At 37.8% G+C, this 27,835-nt stretch overlaps 1 protein-coding gene across 1 annotated transcript; it reads right to left on the bottom strand.

Moving 5' to 3' along the window:
• Positions 1-1,611: 1,611 nt before the first annotated feature.
• LOC126374065 (uncharacterized) lies at positions 1,612-27,395 on the bottom strand. Its single transcript, XM_050020529.1, has 2 exons — positions 27,220-27,395; positions 1,612-2,611 (listed from the first exon to the last, which is right to left on the bottom strand). Exons 1-2 carry the CDS (start codon positions 27,265-27,267, stop codon positions 2,126-2,128), a joined length of 534 nt encoding a protein of 177 aa, XP_049876486.1. The 5' UTR covers positions 27,268-27,395; the 3' UTR covers positions 1,612-2,125.
• Between the last annotated feature and the right edge of the window lie 440 nt (positions 27,396-27,835).

The raw sequence follows: 27,835 nt of genomic DNA, 5'->3' as shown, positions 1-27,835 counted from the left end.
ATATAAAAGTAAGTGCGCAATGCCGCCTAATGTCAAATAGCAACATTATATTAAATATCCATCGCAAGATGAACTAAGTACCCACACTTCATCGACCTTTATGTTATACTAAAAAAATAATAATATGTATTTTTATCCTCCAAACAGTTTTCACAGATCCAACATTTTCTAAGTCCACTCGAAAGCTTTTATTCGAATCCCTAGTGTCGGATATCCACTCTGATCCAACAGCGGTACAAACAGTCCCTGTGGCCTGTGAAGGACCCTCCTCTCTTGTCCCGCCTTTTGTGTCTCGCACTTGGGACAAAAATATCGTAAGTAATTTTATTGTCATTCCAATATTTGAACTCGGCGTTATTTTGGGCTAAAGCACACCCCGTACAAAGAAACGAAAAAAAAAACAAAAAACCTCGTTTTACACAGACACTAAACATTGACGTTATCGTACCCGTGTGTGACGGCTAAGACCCGTACGATTGAAGACTAAAGTTAGACCGAGGGGGTGAGGTAAACCTAGCTCAGCCGCTGGTGGGGAGCGGAGAGTTGCCGTACTAACGTAGCATTATTCCTTATAATATTCTATACTAAAGGTAAGAGTTACATAGCTAAATGATTACAAGAAGGGTTTTCAATTTAAACTTGAAGTTAGTACGTAGGGCCTGTCCACATCACCACGGCACGACGTCGTCGCCGTGGAACGGTGCGGTGCCGTGGCGCGGCACGTTGCCGTAACGTGGGAATTTACGTTGCCGTACCGTAAAAATGTACCTCACGACACCGCAAAGTTACACGTTGCCGTGCCTTGTAAACTTTCGGTACTTACATTCTTCTCCAAATAAATAACAGTCTCGTTGTAGATATGGACCGCACAAAACGTATTCTGCTTCTGTTGTGTGTGTAACTTTGCGGTGTCGTGAGGTACATTTTTACGGTACAGCAACGTAAATTCCCACGTTACGGCAACGTGCCGCGCCACGGCACCGCACCGTTCCACGGCGACGACGTCGTGCCGTGGTGATGTGGACAGGCCCTTATAGTACACCTTTTTTGACGTGACATTAACTTCTTGGCCGGACAAATGGGTAAAACACATAACCTTCCTTTTTGCTTCGCAGTCGGGTAAAATCACGGTGCTGTAGCTACATTGCTGGATTTACGCGTCAGGCTTGTTAATTAATTTCATAAGAAAAGTCATTATAAAATAATTCTTAATTAAGTTAAGAAAGCAATTTATTCTCATCCTGATTGTAATAACATTTCTTTGATTTTAATATCATGTAGGTATAAAATAAGGTCATCAAGCCCCTAGCATTATCTTGTTTTTCACAGGGTCCGCTTACGTAACCTGAAGACTTTTGACAAGTCCGGTTTTTTATAGAAGCAACTGCCTATCGGAAAACTACAGGACAAATACAGGATAGGTCACATACCTCCGAAAATGCATTTCTCGGGAATGTGGGTTTCCTCACGATGTTTTCCTTCACTTCCTATTAAACTAAAAATAACTTCAACAAACACGTATTGAAGAAAAGTAATGAAAGCCAACAAGTTATATGAATGATAATTTATTTTAAGGAACAAACTTAAATTCTAATATAAAATTTACTGAGATCAACATCAACTTAAGGATTTATTCTAGCTATTTGGTATTTATAATTAAATAATCTTATTATTATCACATCAACTTTGGTAGTTAATAAATTAAAATAATTATTTCAAATAGCCTAATACAGGTATACTGCAGAATAGGGCCTCATTAGGCAGGGGAGTCCGATTATTTACATTTCCGAAATAATTTAGGTATTTTGCAATCTGAACTTTTCAAAAAGCATTCAATAATCACCGACAATTTCGTGATTCAAATTCAGAATTACAATTAGTGTAGGGGTCTAAAAGTCTCATTGAAGCAATTCATATAAAAAGTAATTTGACATTTGCATATAAAACTAAGTACACAATTATGACGAAATGTCGAATAGCAGTATTGTTTTTTAGCTGAATTGCTTCAATGTGGCCTTTTTACCCCTCTAAATCAAGGAAGCATGTTACTTCAGGAATGGATACTCTATATCATCGTACTTAAAATTATCTTGTCTAACTTACTCTAAGTTGTTACTTGACTAATTCATAACGTGCTAACGAGTTCGATGCTCTCATTGATCAGATTCTGTGCTCTTTCATCCTCTTCTTCGTCGTCTATGTCTGCGTCTGCGTCGAGCAGCGTGAACTCCGTTCGGATGCTGCTGCTATCTTCACTGTCATTCACATTGAAGTACGTCACAGTCGCGTAGCAAACGGACCGCGCATGCGCCGGACTGCTTCTCGCGGAGTTGTACGCGGAGTCTGACCGAGCTGCGTCTGAGTGGCACCCGTCTATGCTGTTATTCCGTGAACTGTCGTAACTATAGCTACTGTTGTACGAGTTGTTTTCGAAGGATTCGTTGGCGATTTGTAACGGAGGCATGGAGGCGCGGCAAGCGCAGAAGCGTTGCAGGTCGATCTCTGCGCGCGCGTCGACGGTGCCGCTGTAGGACGGCGACCGGATCAACTCCGGGGAGATGCGGTTACGTGCCGTCTTGCGGGTTTTGCTGCGTTTGAACAGTTTGAAGGCCTGCGAACAAAGACAAAAGCATATTAATATTTCATTTACATCAGGTTGTGTGGGTTTTGAGATCAATGTAACTATTGAGCCGCCAAAGGCCACTGGCTCATGTAACGACTACTATTTATCAGCACCGGTAAAGGGTAGGGTAAAGGGTACAAAATTGTGGTGAAACAAATTGCCGTAATGAAATACCTACCCACAAGAAATAAGATATTCGTCGCTTGACTGTTTCATAAGTGATTTAATATACGAGAACAATAGCTCCGTTAATTAAGAACTTTCCAAAATAGATTTCCAAGGAAATGCTAGCAACGTGACAGTGGCAAATATAGAAATATTACGCGAGTTCAGTACCCTCCAAGCATTGTACGATATTAAATGTCAGAAAATATTTGTTTAGTATTGATTGTTCCTAGCGATAAGAAGAGAACTCAATAATCCAATATATACCGCAACTTCTTGATTAAATGAATAATAATTCTATTAGGAATAATAGCAGAACTTGGGCACGGTTAAGGCTATTGAACTCTAAGATAAAGACATTAGATCCGAGAAACCACCAATATTGAACAGCGTATGATATTACAAAAACAGTCAAGAGCCGCAGACATCCGTAGAATCGCTACTTAGTAAACATAAGTTGGAAAACAAAGATGATTCTTGGAACTTTAGATTCATGGAATAGCAGCTAATATTACTATTCAATATGGAATCAGCTAGTTGATTAGCCGAACGTCGTGGTTCAGGCCGCGACTTGTGTTGAGTGAGGCCCTTTTACCTCAGGACGTCCACCGCCACCTTAATGATCATTCTAATGAACATCCTCTATGCTTTTTGTACCGAATTGTTTTGTGATTTTATGTGGCGTCCTTTTATAATAAACGATTTCTATTCTATTCTACTAGAAAATCAGATTGCTGAACTTTCGACGAAAGTATTCCAAATGACTCGGTGTCTACTGGATTGAGTGCAAACAAACTCCTCAGAACCTGTTCAGATGCTTATAAATAAGGAAAGGAGAGAAAGAACTTATAATCTTGTTGTGTGTAATGAAACGTCACAAATGACACTAATGCCATTGTGACGTTTATTGTCTGTGTTCTTCAGCCTTGTCTCTGCCCTTGAGGTTAGGCTTTTTGGCGGGAAACGGGAACGGGAAAGTTGCTTTCTTCATTGAATAATCTAAATAATTTATACGAAGTGGTGTTTTGTGGTTAATGATCGCATTAAGTTAGTCGGAAGACATTCGCGAGTGTTATTATATCGGAGTATTCAATAAACAAAGTGTATCTGCCTATTTTCGCTTCGTGCCAAGAAGCCGCTTCATAACTCGAAAGTTTATGCGGACTTTTGAGTTAATTCGTTTGGGGTTCGGAGTAGGAGTCTACTCTGAGGGTGGGGGCTTAGGTTTCATCATCATCACCTTTCATCAATCATCAAGAAAAAAAATACGTAAGACATGGCTGTATGGGCATAGTTCCCTTTGCCTTACCCTTCGGGGAAAACCAAAACAAAAAAATGTCTCTGCCCTGCCGATGGCTGCCTCGCTATACTATGTGAGTGTTTTTTGAAGAAAATAAAGTCTGCTATAAAAATATCTCAAACCCGTTTTGCTTATCCAACCTATATAAATCTATGGACGTTTATATAAGTATTCTACGGACATTTGTTTATTTTTTTATTGGTGGAGAGTGATAAATATGTTTTGTGGCAAAACACAAAGCTGAACAACTTTGCAATTTAAGTAGGTACATAAGCGGGCGCATAGGCATGTTATAAATAAGCAATAACAAAAGAGCAATAACAAAAACGTGACAGTTTCACTGCATGCAAGTGTATTCGGGAGTCAAAGGGACGAAGACAGGGTGCGCGGGGGAAGTATCGACTGATCTACCAATAGCCGGTCGATGCGGGACTCATCCGCCCCCGCGCCCCGTACCGCACCACCAAAGAGGCCTAAAATTCGGTTGTGCGCAGTCAAGGTCAATGCTCAAGAAGTTTGCAGGGACCTATACGACCACTCAATTCAGCAACATGTCGTAATCGGATGATTGACAAATGGCCAGTATGGACGCAACAACCTCGTTTTGATTAGGGCCATATTAGGGCCAATACTCCGCGAGGCGCCAATTGCTGGGGGCGCTAATCGGGACGGGGTCGCGACCTTCGGCGCGCAACTGATTAGTGCCTGGTTAGATAAAATACTGCCAATTGATTGATAAAAAAAGTCACAATAATGCTGAATGCGATGCTTTAATTTATTTAGGCGCCATTTAAACAACGCCTTAAAAGGGAGAAGTAGAATACTTACTTAAATATAGATAGACGACGGTCTTATCGCTAAACCTTAGGATGTAAACATTTTCAACATTTTAAAATCTCAAAAATGAAACGAAACGAAATGAAATTATTTGCTCTAGACTGATATCATCATCATCAACCCATTAACGTCCCCACTGCTGGGGCACGGGCCTTCCCTATGGATGGATAGGGGGATTAAGGCTCTAGACTGATATAAAAGATCTTAAATAATATGTCAAAGAGATACCTACATTTCAAAACTTGTAAATACACATAACATACATAACATAAATAGCCTATATATGTCCCACTGCTGGGCACAGGCCTCCTCTCAATCAATCGGAGAGGGTATGGAGCATACTCCACCACGCTGCTCCACTGCGGGTTGGTGGAGGTGTTTTTACGGCTAATAACCGAGACCAACGGCTTAACGTGCCCTCCGAAGCACGGAATCAATTTACTTTTTCGGACAATCAGGTGATTCAAGCCTGAAAAGTCCTTACCAAACAAAGGACAGTCTCACAAAGTGATTTCGACAATGTCCCCATCGGGAATCGAACCCGGACCTACATATCGTGCGCCTAACGCTCTTACCACTAGACCACGGAAGCTGTTACTTACAAAACTTGTAAATACCTGAGCTTTTTAATAGTTACTTACGTGTACTTTTGTTTATTTTTGTTTGTTTTTTTTTTTAGTTTTAGTAGTAAGTATAGTTTTAATTTTATTTGTAATGTTAAGATTCCCCTCCGGTTGATTGAGGGGAGGCCTGTGCCCAACAGTGGGACGTATATAGGCTGTTTATGTTATGTTATGTTAAGATTAATAATAGATATTTACTTGTTAAGTTTTTGTTAAATAGTTTTTAAATTGTACCTATTATATAATTTCATTCGTGTCTTCATATAAGGTTTGATAATATGATTAATAAACCTACTGAAGTAAAGTAAAGTTTATTATTAGAATCCACAAAAAGACAAATACAGTAACAATTGACTTATAGTTAAGAGTACAGCATCTCTTTGTGGAGGGCCGATGCCTATGCTAGGTGGAAACCTGTATTATAGGTCATCGCCCCCCCAAGCCCCCCCCCCCCCCCCCCCCCCCCCCGGATGACACAGCGTTGTTGTACCTTGCATTTATACAATTGTAGACACTAAATTTAAAAACAAATGAGAAGCTTAAATTTAATTTTAAGTCGTTGAAGACAGGCAGACAGAAATTATATATAGATTAATCCTTAATTCTTATAGTGTGTGTGTGTGGGCAACTGCCTCTTCAGTGCTTTCAGACAAGTCTGAGGCCAAGAGCAAATCCATCAAAGTTAAAAAGCAAACTTGTGGCTCTGCCTACCCCGTTGGGGATTACGGGCGTTGGGGATTATGGATGTCCATAACACAAATCCTATCTGCTAATGACAATGTAACATGCTAATGAGTTTGTTTCGTAATGTCAGATGCATTGACGTGACAATTACGTCCTGTTGTCCAATTTACAAAAGGAGGGTTCATGCCAATAACATGACGGCTTTGTTTGAGGTCTGAAGAAAGGACATTTCCGCATTGAATGGTTGATGAAGGAAATTCAATTAATAAGTCATAATGACTTAGATGAGTCAGGAAATGAAGTGAAGTAACTAAGGCTGGTATTAATAAGCTAATCTCAGCTTCGAGACGGCCTCTGTGGTCCAGTGGTTGAGCGTTGGGCTCACGATCCGGTGGTCCCGGGTTTGAATCCCGGTGGAGACATAATAATATGACAAAAATCACTTTGTGATCCCTAGTGTGGTTAGGACATTACTGATCACCTGATTGTCCAAAAGCAAGATGATCCGTGCTTCGGAAGGCAAGTTAAGCCGTTGGTCCCGGTTACTACTTACTGATGTAAGTAATTAGTCGTTATATGAGCCATGTCAGGGGCCTTTGACGGCTCAATAATAACCCTGACACCAGGGTTGATGAGGTTGGTATTCCACCTCACTACCCACTTAAAAAGAAGAAGTTTCGAGACTGCCCTCAAGATCATGTGACAGTTACACTTTGAATCCCCATTTTTATATAACGAAACTCTCATCCGCCTAAAACTACTGCAAATATTTCTGTCTGTCCGTCTGTTCGTATTGTGTGTGTATTTGTAAATAATAATAAATAAAATAAAATAATTTGTCTTTATATCCTATCCTGTTCATAATAAACTGTCTTTTTTTTAAATATCCGGTCTTTTATCAAGGGCCTTAGCCAAGTTGCCAAACGATTACCTACAAAAAAACGACAGTGTAATTGAATAAAAAAGCGGCCAATCAGCTCGCGACAACAAACACATCCGAACCCCGATACTGACCCCGCCGGCATGGTCGACGATTTCCCTCATTCAGCGTTTATCGCTATCGACTCAATAGAGTCGCTTAATTCTTTCAAATATTATCCTCTCAGACGACGCCCTGAGCCGAGGTTCGCGCCCAGCTAGGCACCCTCAGACCTGTTGTGTTAAATTTGTACCGGGTGAGAGCCCTCAGCGCTCGCCATTTGTAGTAGTTATTGCCATTTGCAGCAAATCTACAATAAGTCACTTTTTTTTAAAAAAAGGCGATAAAACGTATGGGATTGACATGTTACCTTGAGTCACTGTATATCAATCCCATATATTTTATTCGATTAAGTATATTGTTGAGTTTCGTAAAAACCGACAGAGGGATTGTGTCCTCTAACATGATGGACTAATGCTATGGGCGATAGGCTGATCCCTTATCACCATAAGGTTTATCATATCGCTTACGACATCGTATCAACAGTGGCTGCAAGTTGTCTTTGATTACTTGTGGCTCTGCCCACCCCATTAGGGATTACGGGCGTGAGTTTATGTATGTATGTATATTGTTGAGTTTCGTAATACTTTGCAACTCGGCTAAGGTCCTTGGACCTTTTGGAATTTCGAAATGGTAACACTAGTTGCGATAGATACAGATTTAGGTTATCGGTTTGCGACTTTGTCACCAGATATGATAAATGAACAGCATTAAATATTGCAGCGGGCTATTTTCGAACAGAGATAAATTATCCATGACAATGTATGAACAGACATAAATAATGATATTGCCATTCGTAGGTAATATATCGCATAGTAAATAATAAGTAAATAAATTACATTTCACTATTTAAATTCACATAAATACGCTCTTGTTTTTAATATTACTCTCTTTTTTTATTTTAATTGTTTCTTCATTCTGTATTTCTTTTACTTCAACATTCTGTATATCAATGTATTACATAAAAAAGAGGGCCTCCTAACACAAGAAAATATTTGCATAAAAGTAGTCCCAACATGAGGATTATACTAATTTCTGGTACATAAATATATTTTAATTTAATATAGGTCTTGATTCCTTTAGCACTTGACGAGATGCCTATTTTATTAACACACGACAATTTCTTTTTATTCTTTTATTTACTTTAAGGCACACGATAATTTTAAGCACAAATCAAAAACAAACCTATAAAAGTTTTGCATTGGCTAATAACCCGACAGAATTAAGTTGACAGTACACGTCAAACGGTTTGCATACCCGCGAGATACCTTTTTGATTCATCCGGGTTATTCATTGATTTACTCATTCTTCCTAAAATTAAGGGCTGTCAATCACCAATCTCTTTCTGTTTCGGAGGATAAGAAAATGACAGGGACAACTTTAAATAAAATTAGGATGTGTCTGCAGGAATCGGAGCCATTATAACTTTATTCTAATCTAACAATGTATTTGATATATTAATTTTTGACACAATATCAATTAATTTAGTTAAATGCGTAATAATGTCATCATCGTCATCAGCCCATTAATGTCCCCACTACTGGGGCACGGGCCTTCCCTATGGATGGATACGGAGATCGGGCCTTAAACCACCACGCGGGCCCATTGGTGGTTATTAACAACTGCTAATGCAGCCGGGACCAACGGCTTAACGTGCCTTCCGAAGCACGGAGGAGCTCGAGATGAAAACTTTGTACCGTAATCAATGTACCGTAATGTTTGTAGCGTAATAATGCACCTTTATAAAATATTATGACTTCTACACGCGCCACATTAAACGCAAAAAAGGTTTTATTCATTCATTCTACTCACCCGGAAAAAATTTAAGACAATAGGCCAGAGGGTGCCCAGTTGACAGACATAAAGGCCTGTAACTACAAGTGTTTATTTTCCCGGACACGTGACCAGGTATTCTTCCACGCCCACCAGGGCCTACGTAGACGATTTTACGTCACAACGTCAACAGACGTCATCATAAGTAGACAGCGGCACATTGTTAGAGCGTGCACGTTTCGGCCCTTACCCGCCGTTAGTGAGCACGGAATTAAACGTCCTTAGGGCCTTATTAGAGGTGGCTTGTTTGGTACCTAAGTCCGTCATAGCAACACCGTGGAAGGTGTTTATACAAGAAGTCTAATCTTCATCATGATTTTATGTGGATTTTAAAGTCACTACACGAACGGACAAGCCATAATAGGATATTTAAGATAAGATAAGATAAGATAAGATTCTTTATTTGCCATAAATGCAGTGTGACAGATGTTACAAAAAATACACACATAAACATATATATATATATATATATATATATATATATACACATGCATACATAAACTCACGCCTATTTCCCACCGGGGTAAGCAGAGACTATGGAATTCCATTTGCTTCAAACCTGACACGCTTCTTTTGCTTCTTCCACATTCATCAATCGTTTCACACATGCATGCAGGTTCAGAGTAGATAGGGTTCTTCTAGCCTAACTTTTGTGTTCTATATTATAAAATGTTTTTATTTCATAACACCCACACGTAATTAAGAAAAAAAACACAAAGAAAAATATCGTTGTGCTTATTTTACTTATTCGATAAGTGCTGTTGGTTCAAATCTCGTCTGAGCACAATTGAGGGTTCTTCTAGCCTAACTTTCGTGTTTATATATTATAAATTATTTATTTCATAACACCTACATGTATTTAAGACAAAAACACAAAGAAAAAGATCGTTGTGCTTATTTTACTTATTCGATAAGTGCTGTTGGTTCAAATCTCGTCTGAGCACAATTGAGGGTTCTTCTAGCCTAACTTTCGTGTTTATATATGTATTATAAATTATTTATTTCATAACACCTACATGTATTTAAGACAAAAACACAAAGAAAAAGATCGTTGTGCTCAGACGAGATTTGAACCAACAGCACTTATCGAGCAGGGGCAAACTATTCATCTTTTTGGTCTTAAACTATTGCACCATCGCGTCCTCATCCGGTATTTTCTTTTTTTTATTTTATTTACTGTATTTTTCAATCTATAACGTAACTATGATAAGCAATATTTGACATTTCTACTTGTTCCTACGCAATAGGCTGTTTAATCTGTTTATATAATAGACCATATAACAGTAATTCCGTAACTGTGTTACGATTCGATTCAAGGTAAGTACCTACACCCTGTTACAGGCTACCCTGTTACGTCACGTTCGTGATATTCTTGTGTGAATTATTGCATTATATTGTGTGATTGCATGCTTAAGCATGAGGAAATTGCTCTTTGAACTATAATCGGAAACCTCATTTGAAGTACTGTTTATTCAAATCCCCGTAACAACCGTACTATTAAGCTTAATTTGCATACATTTTATGATTAGGTAATAATATTACCTACTTTAGTTTATTCTCGCTTTCCTGTGGCTTTGTTGTTGCGCCTTCCAGCCAAGTAGTTAATGCTATCTGCGGCAAATCTACAATAAGTCACGTAAAAAAAAATAGTTGCGCTAAGCACTCGCAAGTCTGTTCCTGAAAATCTCTAATATTCGCTAATCTATTATCTTTATGACAATAGGGTATTTGTCTGGGTCAAAGATAAATTATAAAATGCTAATCTAGAAACAGAAGCCAATCTGACATGATCAAAAATCAATATCATTTTCCTTTTTGACTTATTTTCAAGATTTTATTATAAATTAAGTAACAATAAGTACGAATTTTAACTGTGTTTACTGATGACGCCACAGGACAGTATTTCAATACAAATTCCACCAGTTTACCAGTTAACCCATTTTAAATCGTTCATAAACTTTACTAAAACAAACAAGAAACAAGAGAAGATAAAAAAAAAACAAGAGAAGTGAGTGAATGAAGAGAAGTGTGGAAGCAAGAGAAGTGTGTCAGGATCGAAGCAAATGGAATTCCATACTCTCTGCTTACACCGGTGGGAAATAGGCGTGAGTTTATGTATGTATGTAAAAACAAGGCAAACAGATAAAAATACTTAATTTGCAACCCCACGGGAGTTACAACTGGAACCGTATTATACAGACCCAAGGACATTTAGCAGAGTTAGGGTTAGGTAGGGTATAGACAGGTGGTGCGTGACGGCACAGGTGGAAGGGCGCTGATACGGAACCACCTTGACCGGTGGCATTGCGAACTCAACCGCAAACTCAAAATTTCTCCACTGAGGTTTATTTTGAGCGAATTCATTCAAAATTCAAATTCAAAACTAATTATTTGCTCATAAAACATGGTATATTAAAGGTTTTATTTACAATAAATGTGAGAATCTCATGTTGTGCCGCAAAAATTATATATCAAGGTAACGCAAAATAATAATCAATATAATCAAATTTAAATAGGTAAGTACATTACATTGGTTTTACTAATAACTTTTAAAATTTTAAAAATAATTTTAACTTTATGATCCGTGTGAGGCATAAGAATAAGAATAAAATTAAATGTAAGATGTTGGTAAAATATATTTTACTAAATATATATTCTTTTATAATTATTTTACTAAATGTTTATTTTTTTATAACTTAAAATAAAATTATGAGGTGTCTGCAGGAATCGGGGCCATTACGTGACTTTTCCAGGTTTGCCTCTGACGTTCGTTACTTGGTCAGACAAATGGGGCTGCGCTGAGAGCTCTCACCCGGTAACAAATACAAGTGCAAAATATATGAGGCAACTACTCTACCAAAACCTTTCGCAAACATTGACAAAGTCACACGTCCATTATGTTTCGCATACAGCATAAAATACTCCGAGACTATCAAATATTTATGACGGTATAATAATAAAACGTTAATACTATAATAGACACAACCAAAACAACAAAATCAAATAGGTACCCCTATTACAAATTATTAAAATTATTAAATACCTCTATTTAATTTATTAAAGGTGATTTTCTGGAATATCCCCGAATTAAACAGCAATAAGTACATCAGAAAATTGACTTATTGACACACCTCACAAAATGTTTCTCAAAAGTGACTAGAGAAATATTAAATTATTATCAATATTATTAAGGATAAAAAATAAATATAATTTGAAAGTCGGTGGGTTATAATACATAAGATTTTTAATCAAAAAATATTTTTTCGAATATTAATGTTCCAATTTCAAATTCAATTCGTGTTTTGGTGAACCAAAATATTCTGGGTACAATATATTGAAGTTCCATCACTTCTTAGTAGTAATAAGGAAAATTATTAAATTAATAACGCAAGTACACAGTTTCCTTTATAGAAAAAGAATAATCGAGGTACGTTAACTGAATTATCTTTGTTCATAAAGTTATTCAATATTAATTAATTTAATTATCGAACGCTGGCTTGTCTAACGGTACGAAATATTAATATAAGATGAGAAAATAAGAATTTAATATTTAAGTTTACGGTAAGTAGATTACACTACGGGCACTTCATATAAAAAAAAAACCTTGTTTTACATAGACACCTCACATTGACGTTATCGTACGCGCGCATCTGCGTGTGTGACGTCTGACGCCCATACGATAGAAGACTAAAATAAGACCGAGGGGGTGAGGTAAACCTAGCTCTTCCGCTGGCGGGGAGCGGAGACTTGCCTTTCTGTACGTAGTATTGTTTCTTATGCGGACTTGCACCTACATTGATTCGTTGAGGCATGGGTACTAATTCATCATGCGACTTAGCAACACTGACTACCCCCATGGGGAATATAGACGTAAGTTTATGTAATGAATTGTGGTCACGCAACCTCTAGCATAAAGTCGATATTAAAAAACGTTGTATATCATACGAGTAAGATGAAATATTTAGCCAATAATAATGTCGATAAAGACATGGAACGGCACTAGTGGTTGTGGTGGTTAGTGGTACGAGTAAGTATATTTATTTCGGATCGTCGTACCCGAAACGGTCATGTTGGTAAGGAGTCAATCAATCTGTCGGTTTTTGAGACATGCCTACTTAAATAAGCAGCTGAACGCTTTCCTACCTATATTATTTGCTCCTAGTCCTGCATTGGCTGGTCAAACCACCTAACAACCGCGTGGGTTAAATATAAGAAAAAGTCCAGCATTTAACATTGTCATTTTAGGTCTTTTTCAGCAATTTTATTCTCTCATTTTCTCAGATCACTGAAGTCTAGACGGCGAGCATTTCATCCTTATTGTGGATATATCACCAATCCGCACTAAACGTTTTGCCTCTTCCTTTTTGAAGCGAACAGCAAAGGACTGGAACTGTCTACCGTCGTCTGTTTTTCCAGCTCGTTATAATCTGGGAGTCTTCAAGGCTAGAGTGAATAGACATTTGCTACATAAGCGTGATCCACCCTAGACCACGTCACTTACCATCAGGTGAGATTGTGGTCAAACACGAGCCTGTATTATTTATAAAAAAAGTCTCATCATAATCATCAGCCCATTAACGTCCCCACTGCTGGGGCACGGGCCTTCCCTGTGGATGGATAGGGAGATCGGGCCTTAAACCATCACGCGGGCCCAGTGCGGATTGATGGTTATTAACGACTGCTAATGCAGCCGGGACCAACGGCTTAACGTGCCTTCCGAAGCACGGAGGAGCTCGAGATGAAAACTTTTTTTTTATTTTTGTGGTCACCCATCCTATGACCGGCCTTAGCGAAAGTTGCTTAACTTCAACAATCGCAGATCGAGCGCGTTAACCGCTGCGCCACCGAGCTCCTAAAAAAAAAGTCTATTTCGATATAAATAAATGTCAGAATTCCCGATGGGCACTTTCTAATACACTTCCTTCGACACCGCGTAGGTGTAAAAATACTTTCATTTTCATCATAAAACCTTCCAAACTGCTGTACAACCATTATAGAATCAATAAAGAGAATATTTCCGATTCGTGTTTTGTAGCGAATTGAAAGCTTTATAAAAGTAATGTTTAGAAGGGTCAACCATTTTATGTAACGAAATATTGAGGGAAAATGAGAGAACAGATTGAAGTGGGACTTAGGGATTGTTGATTGCTTGTAGGTATAGTGAGGGTTTGGTGCAAATAAAAGGTTACCTATTGTTACTTTACTATCCTCAATTACCTAATATGCCACGATTTCGTAGAGCGCACAATTTAAATCTTTAAATATACTTACAGAAAGATTTTTGCACCCAGTGTAATGAATATTACATAATATATTTTAATACCTACATTATCATCTCCTTGTTCTAACCTTTCCTGAAGATTTGACAGGTCCGGTATTTTAGCCTCTATCCATAGAGACGGCCAATCAGTTTTCCTTATTCAGCGCTTATCGCTATCGACCCACTAGGGTCGATTGATTCTCTCAGACGACTCCCTGACCCGAGTATCGCGCCCAACTGGGCACCCTCAGGCCTGTTATCTTAACTTTTGTGCCGGATGAGAACCCTCAGCGCTCCCATTTGTCTGGCCAAGTAGTCAATAAAATTTGCGGCAAATCTATAATAAGTCATCTAAAAAAAAGGTATTTTACAGAAGCGATTTTAGTACCAAATAAAAAGTAACAAGGGGTGCATATTCAAGGCTTAAGATAGCCAAAACAATCAGAAAACGATAAATCAAAACTTTCGTATGGAGTACGAGTATAGCCCTCTATGGATGTGAAACTTGGACACTGAAACAGAAAGACAGAGAGAGACTGAAATGTGGTGTTGGAGGAGGATGGAAAAACTGAGTTGGACGGAAAGTGGTACTAATGAGGAAGTGCTAGTAACATGAAGGGAAAAGAGGCAAATATTAAGAGTTATTGAGGACAGAAGAGGCAAGATGATTGGACACATAATAAGACCCGACGAATTTATTAAAAACATCACAGAAGGGAAGGAAAAATAACAAAACATCACAAGGAAAGAGAGGAAGGGGAAGACCAAGAAGAGTTTACATGAAATAGATTAAAGAAAAGGCGAACGTCGTGTTTTATAAGGAAGTGAAAGAATTTGCCTTTGATTGACAAGAATGGAGAATGCTACACCGACAAGAGCGTGGCTCTTAAATTAGTGATCATAGTAAGTAAATATTACTTCGACCTAAAATTGGTAATAGCACTTTTAACAGAATCCCAGTTTCATTTCCAACGATCCGTCCCTTACCGGCACCTAAACCCTAGTAAGTGCCTAAAGTGAAAATTCAAAGGTCGGTTAATTTAATCAAACTCTCTTCTACCTTAATAAGATTATAGTTACTTACTTCTTTCAATAGCATCATTGAAAAGGGGATAAAAGAAAAATATGATTTTAAATTCATTTCCATGAAGTTACCCAATTGTTACTACTCGGCTTCTGTGGTCCAGTGGTTGAGCATTGGGCTCACGATCTGGAGGACCCGTGTTCGAATCGCGGTGGGGACATATCACAAAAATCACTTTATGATCTCTAGTTTGGTTAGCATTATTTAATGTCCTTGTATTGCAAATATCTTTATGTCACTCCACCACATCTAATAAACATAACGACCTCCGTGGTCCAGTAGTTTGAGCGTTGGGCGCACGACCCGGAGGTTCCGGGTCCCGGTGGGGACATATCACAAAAATCACTTTGTGATCCCTCGTTTGGTTAGGACATTACAGGCTGATCACCTGATTGTCCGAAAGTAAGATGATCCGTGCTTCAAATGGCACGTTAAGCCGTTGGTCCCGGTTACTACTTACTGATGTAAGTAAGTACTCGTTACATGAGCCATGTGAGCCTTTGGCGGGTCAATTATAACCCTGACACCAGAGTTGATGAGGTTGGTATTCCACCTCACAACCCACACGATTAAAGAAGACTACTCATTTCTTCCGCAATTTTCGCAAGATACGCTATCAGATTTTTCCGTAAGTACGTATTAATTTTCAAAAATTTAGCGCATAATATCTGAAGGTGACGGGCGAACGCGACGAATTTTTCAAAATAAACAAAACTAAAGTTGACCCTATCTATTCTGTGGTTACACTTATAATTCCATACAAAACTGTCAATTGAGCTTCGTAGGTCAAAGATAAATTATGAAATTCTGATTACTAAATAAAGACAGAACTAAAGGTGACAAAAAACGTTTTCCTTTTGCTATTTAACCTATTTATGGATTATAAAAATAAAATAAATAAAAAATAAAATAAAATATCTTTATTTCGGACATTAATCCATATTATAATAAAGAAAAATGTAATAATAAGCGCGACATTTTGTCACGTTTCTCTATGACGTCACAGGTTGTTTTTTCCCTAGTAATTTCGTATTCTTCTTCTTTGCGTACCTTCCAGTTACCGCCCTATAAGTCTCCTCAATACCATGGGGAAGATTTATGAGCGGCTCATATTTGCTAGATTACGGGACTACGCCGAATCCAATAGTCTTATTCCACCAGAGCAGTTTGGTTTTAGAACCAAACACTCCTGCGTTCAACAAGTGCACCGTATTGTTGAACATATCTCCAGTAGATTAAACTTAAAAAAACCTGTCGCTACGGGAGCGCTCTTCTTCGATGTGGCGAAAGCGTTCGACAAAGTCTGGCACAACGGCTTGATCTACAAGCTTTATTCACTGGGAGTGCCAGACCGTCTCGTGCACATCATACGAGACTTCCTCTCAAATCGAACCTTTCGCTACCGCGTAGAAGGGACGCTCTCGTCACCGCACCCGATACATGCCGGAGTCCCACAAGGCTCCGTCCTCTCCCCTTTACTATTTTCATTGTATACTAGTGACATTCCCAAATCCCCTAATACCGAATTAGCTTTATTTGCGGATGATACAGCCATCTATTCTTCGTGCCGTGGTCGAGTTATGATGACCGGAATCCTCCAACGCGCGGCCAATGCCTTGGGCAAGTGGTTTCGCAAATGGAGAATCGAGGTAAACCCGGAGAAAAGTGCAGCGGTGTACTTTTCAAAGGGCTATTATAACACGCCACGGTCACGCCGTCAACTTAAAATCATTAAGATGTTTGGCAAGCCGATCCCTTGGGAGGAGCAAGTCAAATATCTCGGCGTAGTCTTAGATAGACGTCTTACTTTCAAGGCCCATATCAAACGTGTGCGCGATCGCGCCGCGTTTGTAATGGGCCGTCTTCACTGTCTTCTTAACAAGCGAAGTAAATTGTCCCTTAGGAATAAGGTGAAAATCTACACGACTTGCATCCGTCCGATCATGACCTATGCAGGGGTAGTTTTCGCTCATGCGAGTCCCTCTCAAATCCACCGTCTACAGGTAATACAAAATCGTTTCATGCGGAAAGCCACGGGAGCTCCGTGGTTCCTTCGCAATGAAAATCTGCACATTGACCTAGGTCTGCCAACCATTGCCCAATGGCTCAAATTAGCTTCCAAACGTTTTTTCGATTCTGCTCCGCACCACCCAAATCCCCTGGTAGTTGCGGCTTCCGAATACATCCCGCTTAGGGACGGTACTGAAAAGTATCGGCGTCCGAAGGACGTAATATACGATCCTGACGACCCGATTACTCTAGCCATAGAGGCAGCCAATCAGCTCGCGACACCAAACACTTCAGGACCCCGATACCGACCCCGCCGGCGTGGTCGACGATTTCCCTCATTCAGCGCTTATCGCTATCGACCCACTAGGGTCGATTAATTCTTTCAAATATTTTTCCTCTCAGACGACGCCCTGAGCCGAGGTTCGCGCCCAACTGGGCACCCTCAGGCCTGTTGTCTTAAACGTTGTACCGGGTGAGAGCCTTCAGCGCTCCCCATTTGTCCGGCCAAGTAGTTAATGCCATCTGCGGCAAATCTACAATAAGTCACGTCAAAAAAAAAAAAAAAAAATCTTCTTTGCGAGTCGATGGCGATCGATACTAAATTTCGTGTTTTGACGTTTAGTAAAAAGTCACTGATTTGACTAGTTGGAAACTACACTATTCTGACAATGCGTACGATTCAGAGGAATCCTTCGGCTCTACTTCACTATCTTTTCCAAGAAGCCAAGCTGTCTCTACTACGTCTACTTGTCTATACTCACATCACGCAGGATCAGAGGTCAAAGTTGGGTAGGAACCCGCTCCCGTTTCCTCCGCGGCCTATCTCAGGGCACCCATCAATCGTCTCATATCACTCATGTGTAGGTACAATACCGCACAACTAGCTATAAATTATAGTGTCTGTAATAAATCCACTATATTGGACACATGATAGAAAGTGCTCGTTCTTTGTTTGAATACTACATAAATATAAACAAGTTGTATAATTTGTCTTGTAAGTACACTGGCCTACAAAACTTACATACATACATACATAAACTTACGCCTATTTCCCACCGGGTAAGCAGAGACCATGGAATTCAATTTACTTCGACCCTGACGTACTTCTGTTGCTTTCTCCACATTTATCAATCGTTTTATACTCACGCCGGTTCAGAGTAGATCGTACCGCAGCTTTTCTAAGGACATCTCCAATTTGGCCAATGTACTTAGTAGTATACTTGCATATTATTTTTTTTGGAACTTGGGTATTGAAATTTAAAAAACCTTTTATAGATAAGTTTATCTGCTCCCTTAGTACCTAACTACACAATAGTATAATTTCGACTTTGTGTACTTTAAAATTTATTATAATTTTAAAAGTGTAGTGACGATTTTTAAAAGTGTAGACTTAAGTACTAGGTTTTGCATACTAGTGTGTTTATTTATTTTACACAGAAACAGAATATAAAGACTAGTGACTACACACAGACAATACGAAACAGACTAACGGCATAAAATAAAGAATAATACTACGTATAGAACGGCAACTCTCCGCTCCCCGTCAGCGGCTGAGCTAGGTTTTTACTATAAGATGATTCGACAATATTCTTTTGTGTAAGTGTAAACAAAATTCATCCACAAAAGCTTACTTTTACAGTTTAATTGTTGTTTTTTTAAGGCGGTCTCTTTCCAATACTAATTTAACCTAAGAAAACAAAGAACTTTCTGCGTCATAACGGGTTGGTCGAAAATCTTCAACTTGAACCAACTCCGTTCGTATATTAAACTCACTCAGCCGCGAATCGATTCAATTACACTTTGATTCCGCCATCGTACACCACTATAGAGATGTGGGGGTTAAAAAGGCCACATCGAAACCATTCATCTAAGAAAGCAATATTGCAAATTTGACATTTGCGCATATACCTAAAAGTAAGTGCGCAATGCTAACAAATGTCAAATAGCAATATTGCTTTTTTAGATGAATTGCTTCAATGTGGCCATTTTGACCCCTCGTTCGTATCACTCGTAGGTTATTACCCATTTGACATGTACTTAGTCTTTTTGTAAATATTTCTTTTTTATTTTGGTGCAATAAAGTGTATTTGTATTGTATTGTATTGTAGGTTGTTCTATTTCGTCCAACTTGAGGAAACTAACTATAAATATCGCGACTATTATCTCCGTAAGTGGGAGAAATTATCTATCATTATCACTTTTTTATATTTATATTGTACATTCGTGTCTGTAATGTCATTTATTCTCAACACGGAAGGTTTACTTTTAATTAAACAACAAATTCCTTTTAATGGTTGATGGACCAACATTGGAGTGGTTGACATAAGACATTCCTTTCATTCTCGGTTGGAAAGAAAACAAAGCAACAACAAGCCATTTATTAATAAATTCTTATTTCTTCAACAACCCGAGCATGTTGTAAAAGCGATTAACAAGACCGTGTGATGACTTATTTATAACACGAAAAAAAATATATCAGGCAATATAGACATGTTTTTTTAATATATTAGGTATAAAAAATAACTACAAACATAATATTATTTTACCGGGTGAGAACCAGCGCTATAAGGTTAATGTGGGGAAGACCGTCTGGGCTAAAACACCGTCTAATGGCAATAACTTCTTGTATATCAAAATATTATGGCGCTTTCTCTCATTTCTAGACTTATAAATATAACTAAGTATATTATCTATCATACCCGATCACATTACTTGATCTAAATAATAATATCATTTAAATAAATCTAGTCTAACTCAAATTTTAGAATAGTATAGCCGGACTTCCCCACATTCACCATGCGTAAAACTTAAAAAAGTCACGCCATAAAAAAGGAAATACAGATTCTTGCACCTGTATTTGTATTTGACATTAAATAATTTATGTACTAATTAAAATACGATGTTGCTGAAGGGTCCAGAGAATACCAGGGTCGAGGGTCCCGCGGCGTGAGCATGTGTGCTGAGTGAGGCCCTTTTATTCAGGAAGTCCACCATACCATAACCATTGTGAAGGTTTTTTTATGATTTTATCATCTCGCTTTTTTTTAATAATAAACAATTTATTTATTAAAAACATCATAGAAGGGACGCTACAAGGAAAGAAAGAAAGGGGAAGACCAAGAAGAGCTTACATGGAACAGATTAAAGAGAAGGCGAACGTCGTGTCTTATAAGCAAGTGAAGGAATTGGTCTTTGATAGACAAGAATGGAGAATGCTACACCGACAAGAGCGTGGCTCTTAAATTAGTGAAGAAACAATTTGTATTCCATTCTATTTCTTAAGGACACGTAAGCAGCTTTGCGCTCTTGAATTGATTATGACTGTGATTTTATGTGTGTATGCGGCGTGTCTTCTATTAACAGGATAGCGAGGACACTATTAAAGATGGAATAGTGTCATATCCAAAGACATTAACACAGTATGAGATGGTAAACCTTTGTACGACGTCATAGCGACACAAACCTGAAGTGCTGACATATTCGCAGTACGAGTGTGGGTTTGGAATTTGCACGACATCCCTCATAAAGGTAACATTTAATAAATGCATGCTCTTCTTTCACCTAAACCCATTCAGTCGTAAAAAGGACAACAGGTCACTGGTTTTGATGGTTTATCAAAGTGTAGCAAGCGTCACAAATCGAGAAGAGTCCTTTACAATATTTGAAATATATGTAAAACTACCTATATTTAGAATGAATATAATGAAGGAAAATAAATGGTCTTATTTATACATAAAGCATTCGATTGTTTATATGACTCCTGTCAAGTAATAGGCTAGTTTCCAACTAGTCAAATCAGTTACTTTTTACTAAACGTCAAAACACAAAATAACGTTAGAATTTGTATGAAGTAGCACATTGTGACGTCATAGTAAAACGTGACCAAATGTCGGACTAATTGTTACGTTTTTCTTGATTAAAATTTATAAATAAGTTAAATAGAAAAAAGAAAATGTTTTTTGTTGGTTCTAGATCTGTCTTTATTTAGTAATCAGAATTTCATAATTTATCACGATCCGGAGGTCCCGGGTTCGAATCCCGGTGGGGACATATCACAAAAATCACTTTGTGTTCCCTAGTTTGGTTAGGACATTGCAGGCTGATCACCTGATTGTCTAAAAAGTAAGATGATCCGTGCTTCGGAAGGAACGTTAAGCCGTTGGTCCCGGTTACTAATTACTGATGTAAGTATGTAGTCGTTACATGAGCCATGTCAGGGGCCTTTGGCGACTCAATAATAATTCTGACACCAGGGTTGATGAGGTTGGTAATTCACCTCACAACCCACACGATAGAAGAACCGCCCCTAATGCGGCTCTGTATCTTGATAGTTTGCATGTAATCTCATACGATTCTAAGAATGGACGTTCTAGTAACTCATTAACAAATACTTCATTAATAGATTTAATTACAGAGCGATAACAACGTAACTACTCCAAGGTCGTATTTGCCCGCTGCAAATATTATCTTGTAGATAAACTTTCCATATTATAATTTACACTACTAGTATGAGCCATTGATTGAACTACTGTGATAAGGAAGAACATTGATGAGTTCAGAACTTGATAAAGGATAACATAGATTACATCATAATATAGCATCACGCCTGCATTCCCTTTGGTGTAGGGAAAGGTGTTGAAGCGCGCCAGCTAATAGGCGAGCCTATTGCCACTAACCGAGCACAAATCCTGTAAACCACGTCACAGTCACTTACCAAGGTGAATGGTCAAACGTTAACCCCCCCGGCACCCCCCCCCCCCGCGTGCAAACCCCCTCGCCCCTATATTTTCTGTTACCTGTCTCATTTCTTACGATTTCCGCTTAACTGACCATCTGATTTGACAAAAACCGTAACGAAAACCTAAGAGACAACATGTTCATGCAAATATTGCTGCCTTTTTAATATATTATAATAAAGAGATCAATATATCCTTATATTGCACGTACATACATACATACATACATAAACTCACGCCCGTAATCCCCAATGGGGTGGGCAGAGCCACAAGAAATCAAAGACAACTTGCAGCCACTGTTGATACGATGTCGTAAGCTGGATATGATAAACCTTATGGTGATAAGGGATCAGCCTATCGCCCATAACATTAGTCCATCATGTTAGAGGACACAATCCCTCTGTCGGTTTTTACGACATGCCCGGGAAGACAAGCAGCTGAACGTGTTCTATGTTTTTTATTTGCTCCCAGAACAGCATAGAAGCAGCATTTACAATATTCACGTACAATATTTGATTGCATATATTTGATTATTTGATTGCATATATTTGATTATTTGATTTGATATATTTGATTGCACGTACAATATTCTATTATTATTCGAGGCAATATATCAATATTGCGCAGAAGCAATAAAGCTCCCACGCTTCATATAAGGGGAGACTTTTCAAATAGGTCAAACAGCAATAAATCTTCCCCTAATAATTCGTGTTTCCTGACGTCCGGGCTTTATGAAGTGAATGTTTCAATCAAAATAATAGGATCAAAAGTCTTGTTGAATTTCAGAATTATAGTTCTACGTATAAAAGATTGGTGAAGAAACTAAATAATTATCACAAATATTAACGTATATCTTGTCGCCTTATAGTAAAAACCATGAAAGCATCTTTTCGAATGTGATTTTTTCAACAAAACCTTACTAAAGAAAACAGTAAATAGAATGGTATTATTTTTATTTGATAGTTTACTTTTAATTTTATAATTGTTTAATTTTACTTTTAATTTTATTTTTGTGTTTTTCATGTTATTTATAGTTTTATTTTTCTTTTTGTTTCTTTTTTCATTCATTGTTTATTTTTGTTGAATTTTTTATATTATTTTCTCGTCATGCGGCGCATTGGGTTACTCTGTAATGTTGTATGTACCTTTATAAATAAATAATAAAAATAAATAGACAAGCTACCGACAATCCAGGACAAAATTTGTAGTATAAATTTTTACCCGGATTGAAATCAATTGAAAGAAATCAAGGTTTTTCTTGAATAAAATCACACCAGAATGTGATTTTTCAAAAAGGCGCTTAGGCTTCCACTATAAAGGCCTGCGCCCACTACACTGTGTCATACTAGGACCGTCCTAGGACCGTGTCAGGCATGAACCTTATAGGAGAAAAATATTCTCGCCGGGAATTCTGACCGGTCCGTCCATCACGCTACGGTGTTGATCGGTAACCGAACAGTCTAGTGGGCGTTGCGCGAAAGAAATTAATTTAAGAATATTTTTCTGCCCGTGCCGGGACAGATAAGGTCCTAGTATGATATGGTGTAGTAGGCACAGGCCTTTAGATGACGTTATAGACTGATCATCTGTCACAAAATGGTTCAACTTCATCATAATATAATTTCATCAAAAGAAACACTTTCGACTTTTCATTCTGAAAAATACGTCATTAATTCAATTTAATGCCTTCTACACAATCCGCAATTACAGAATAGCCCGATTGCCGCCATAACCGGAAACTTTTTGCTCTCTTGAAATTTTGGTTATCCAGGTTTCACTGTAAACTAGAGGACTCGGTTCTGGTTCGGTTCCCGATTGGGACATTGTCGAAATCACTTTGTGAGACACTTATCCAAGTTTCACTATATGTATATATATGTACGTAAATATAAAGCAACTGTCCTTCCGTCTACGATCATATCTGGCATGTTTATGTTTGCGGAGTGTTATGATAATTACTCTCTCATTACAAATTATACGTTTGTTTGCATACTTTTATAATGTGTCGTATTATCACGGCCATACAGCTTACGACGCAAAAGTCAGGTGAATTTTGTAAGTACAGTCATGAGCAATATCATGTAGCCACTTTAGAACCCTGTCGCACCATCATATTTGACATTTAATGAGACTTACGGTTTAATTTTTCAAAAAGTTATTGTGACATGGTTTCAAAGTGTATAATACATATTAGTACCCGTGACCGTACAGCGTTACATGACACAATCCTTTCATGTTTATTGCTTGACACGAAGAAGATAATATAATGATGGATTACTTCTTTAAATTATGGTTTGTTCATGGTATAGGAAAACCAGGTAAACTCAATTACAAGCCGCCATTGCTAGCCCTTTGATGACGTAAGTGTTACCATTAAATTGGTAAGTATCTCCAACAATCCAATGACGTAAATTTTATTATTGAAAATTAAGACAATTACTGACTAATGTATTTAATTACTATTACTTGTCACATATATAAAAATCATTAAAACTTTTAAGTAAATCTTTTACTAAAAGTTCAAAATTTTCTTGCAATGTAAATATAAAAACATTGGTTGCGAATTATTTATTTTTTTACGAAATGGCAACGCAGGGTGTGATGACGTCAGCTGGGCTAACCTTGAAATGTTAGCTGTCACTTTTGAGCATAAGTACCTGATTTTCTTATGCCATTGAGTGAGTACATTGATATTCCTTATTATCCTTTATTCCAAAATTTCGTACTATCCGAATTCCTTTCTCCACAAACGTTTCCTAAGCTTTTATCCACTACATTATTGGCAAATATGCAAGTCGCATGACGCCAAAAAAAGAAAAGAAAATGCCATTTGCGATAAATCTACAATATGATATGTGTCAACAAGATGTGTGTGGGGGAAGGTGTATGTGTGTTACTATCTTCATGCTAGTATTTTCAACCCACGTCAAAATAATGGGTGCGTTTAGTCTGGAGCTGGTAAAGTAGAGCATATACCAAGTATCCAGGTCAGATAGTTTCATTTCAGAAGAACATGTAGCCTAGTTACATTTGTCGTTTGGAAACGATCAATAAACTGAAAAGGGAAGCCTGTTGTAGAACTTTTACAGAAGGTTTGAATTACCATTGACTTGAGGGGAATAATAATTAGAATAAGCGCCACTAAAGAAGTTCCGCGGTGTTTGATGGAACCACCTATTGACATTTCGTAATAAATAATTGGCCAATTGTAACAATAAAATAGGTATGAATTATATCGAAAATGGTTGTTTTATCATTTAACAATAATTATCCAATAGCTTTTTTATATTTTTTTAAATAAAAATATGATTTTTTTATTTGTATATTACAAGAACCGAAATACGGGTCGCCATGATTGAGACGTCACATTTCACAAAATAAACAAAAAATATTTGTCAGGTTTAAGTTATATACTGTTTGACAGTTTCTTTGTTGAAATGTGACGTCACTGGGCAAAATATCACGTGACCAAATTGAAGAAAAATATGTATTTTTTTTCTATTATATAAAGGTTTTTCGAGAAAATAAAATATTTTAGGACGTATAAAATAAGCATTTTTAAACTTTAAAAACTTATTCGAAAACATCAATTATGTATTATGTAGAGACTGCGACAGTAGCAATGTGGAAATTTATCTACTGCTACTTTTATTTTTTTGCACTTAATATAAGCTCACGGGTTTATCCCAATTGGAGTAGTCAGAGATACATCCATCGCAAGATGAACCAAGTACCCACACCTCACCGAGCTTTCTGTTAACGTGATAGGTGGTGAGCCGTATCGCCGCCCGTCTATAATGGTGGAGCCAACTGTGTTAGTGAAAACTGCACATAAGATAAATTAATGACTCTACGGTGCTTGTATTTATTATTGTATCCAAAGTTATTTGTTTATCTTCTAGATCAAACTGTTTGATTGGAAAAACAATAACAACGAAAGATTGATAACATAACAACTCGTGAAAGGCATACAAAACAAACATCGAAAGGAGCGATGTAATGAATGATTCTGTCCACGATTTTGAATCCCACTGCCCACGTGTGGACGTGAGATGGAAGTCAAACAGGTGGATGTGTTCATAAACTGGAAATATTTGATTGAATTATTCAAAATAATCATCATCATCAATTTAAGAGCCACGCTCTTGTCGGTGCAGCATTTTCCATTCCAGTCTATCAAAAGCCAATTCCTTGACTTCCTTATAAGACACGACGTTAACCTTTTCTTTAATCTGTTCCTTGTAAGCTATTCTTGGTCTTCCCCTTCCTCTCTTTCCTTCTATAATGTTTTAAAATAATGTAACCTATGAAATTACACCCCTATCTACCTGTTACAAGGTAGCCAATAAAATTACAGCAAAAAAAATATATATTTTTTATTTTTGTTTTAAATGTACCTGCTTACGTAATCCGGAAAAATGAACCGCGTGTATTGATAATACGAATAACAGGATGTTTATTTGTTTTGTTGTGTCAAATTCTGCCTACGAGAACTTAGAAGGAACTCGGAAATACAGGAGCAATTATAAGTTATCTCACGTAGGTACCGACAGGTTTCTACCAGGGATTCAATTACTTAGAAGAGAAGAATAAATACTTACAGGAAAAAGCGTAGAGAATTACCGGGAAACCCACCTCGTAACGGAGAAAGTATTATAATTGATAGGTATACAAATTGGGGTGCACTTATTTGATTTTGAATAATTGTAGGCAGGTAAATAGGTACCTACTTATTTATTAATAGTATAGTAGGACATACAAATCAACATACAATGAATGAACTACATAATTGTTACAGCGTTAAATTTATCGATGCAATTAAATAACTATTCTATAAAACTAGAACATGCATAGGTAATTACTTATACATATTAAACAAGCGACTCGACCCGGCTTCACTTAGAATATTTACTATAAAAGTCTTCTTGGAGAAATACAGAATCATAACAGAGGACAGAGTCTTTATTCATGATAAAAACTTGTCTGTAAATTGGTAATAACATAACCTCATTTAAAAAAAAATGTAAACGCACGTGCATAATAATGTAAGTAGCACGTTCTAAAAATAAAATTTGTTATCCTCACCTTCAACCACCGCCTTCGGGTCTCCGTCAAAAAATCAGCCAGCACCATATTGACACTTTCACTAAAAGTTACTAAAAAGAAAAAAGTTATTCAAAAAAGAGCTTCGCAATTCAAATTCGTTGACGTAGAAACTTGGATCGCGCGGGCGCTCGGCTCGTATCGTAGCGACGTGCGTATCACTCGGTAGGCTACTACCAAATGGTGATAGAGGGCTGGATTCATTGTTTTATCGCCCTCCCGCGCCCGCGCCGCCCCCTTACCGGCGATCCCAGGGGGTACCGGAGGCACTTGTTGACATATACATCGTGAGGGGACGCACGAATGCACCTACACCCTAAATTGCTATGACCGGTGCTCGTTGTAAAGTTACCCAAAAGCCAGGTGGCACTAAGTCGGGTAATTGCGTGGGAACTAATTATTAACTAAAACATACCGACGTATATTTGTCCCTACGGAATACATTTTCCTTTTCAACATTTTACGCACGTAGTGATTAAAATAAAATATTGTGTTGAAAATTCCGCCCCAAGAAAGATAAAACGTGTTAGAACACCCAAAAACACTTTAATCCGTCAATATATTACAGTATCGAATTGTGATACGCCTACGTCAGGAA

This window comes from Pectinophora gossypiella, chromosome 2 (genome assembly GCF_024362695.1).
Source record: "Pectinophora gossypiella chromosome 2, ilPecGoss1.1, whole genome shotgun sequence".
NCBI lineage: Eukaryota > Metazoa > Arthropoda > Insecta > Lepidoptera > Gelechiidae > Pectinophora > Pectinophora gossypiella.
Note: the sequence above shows the minus strand (reverse complement) of the source record. Positions and strands in the feature narration are given on the sequence as shown.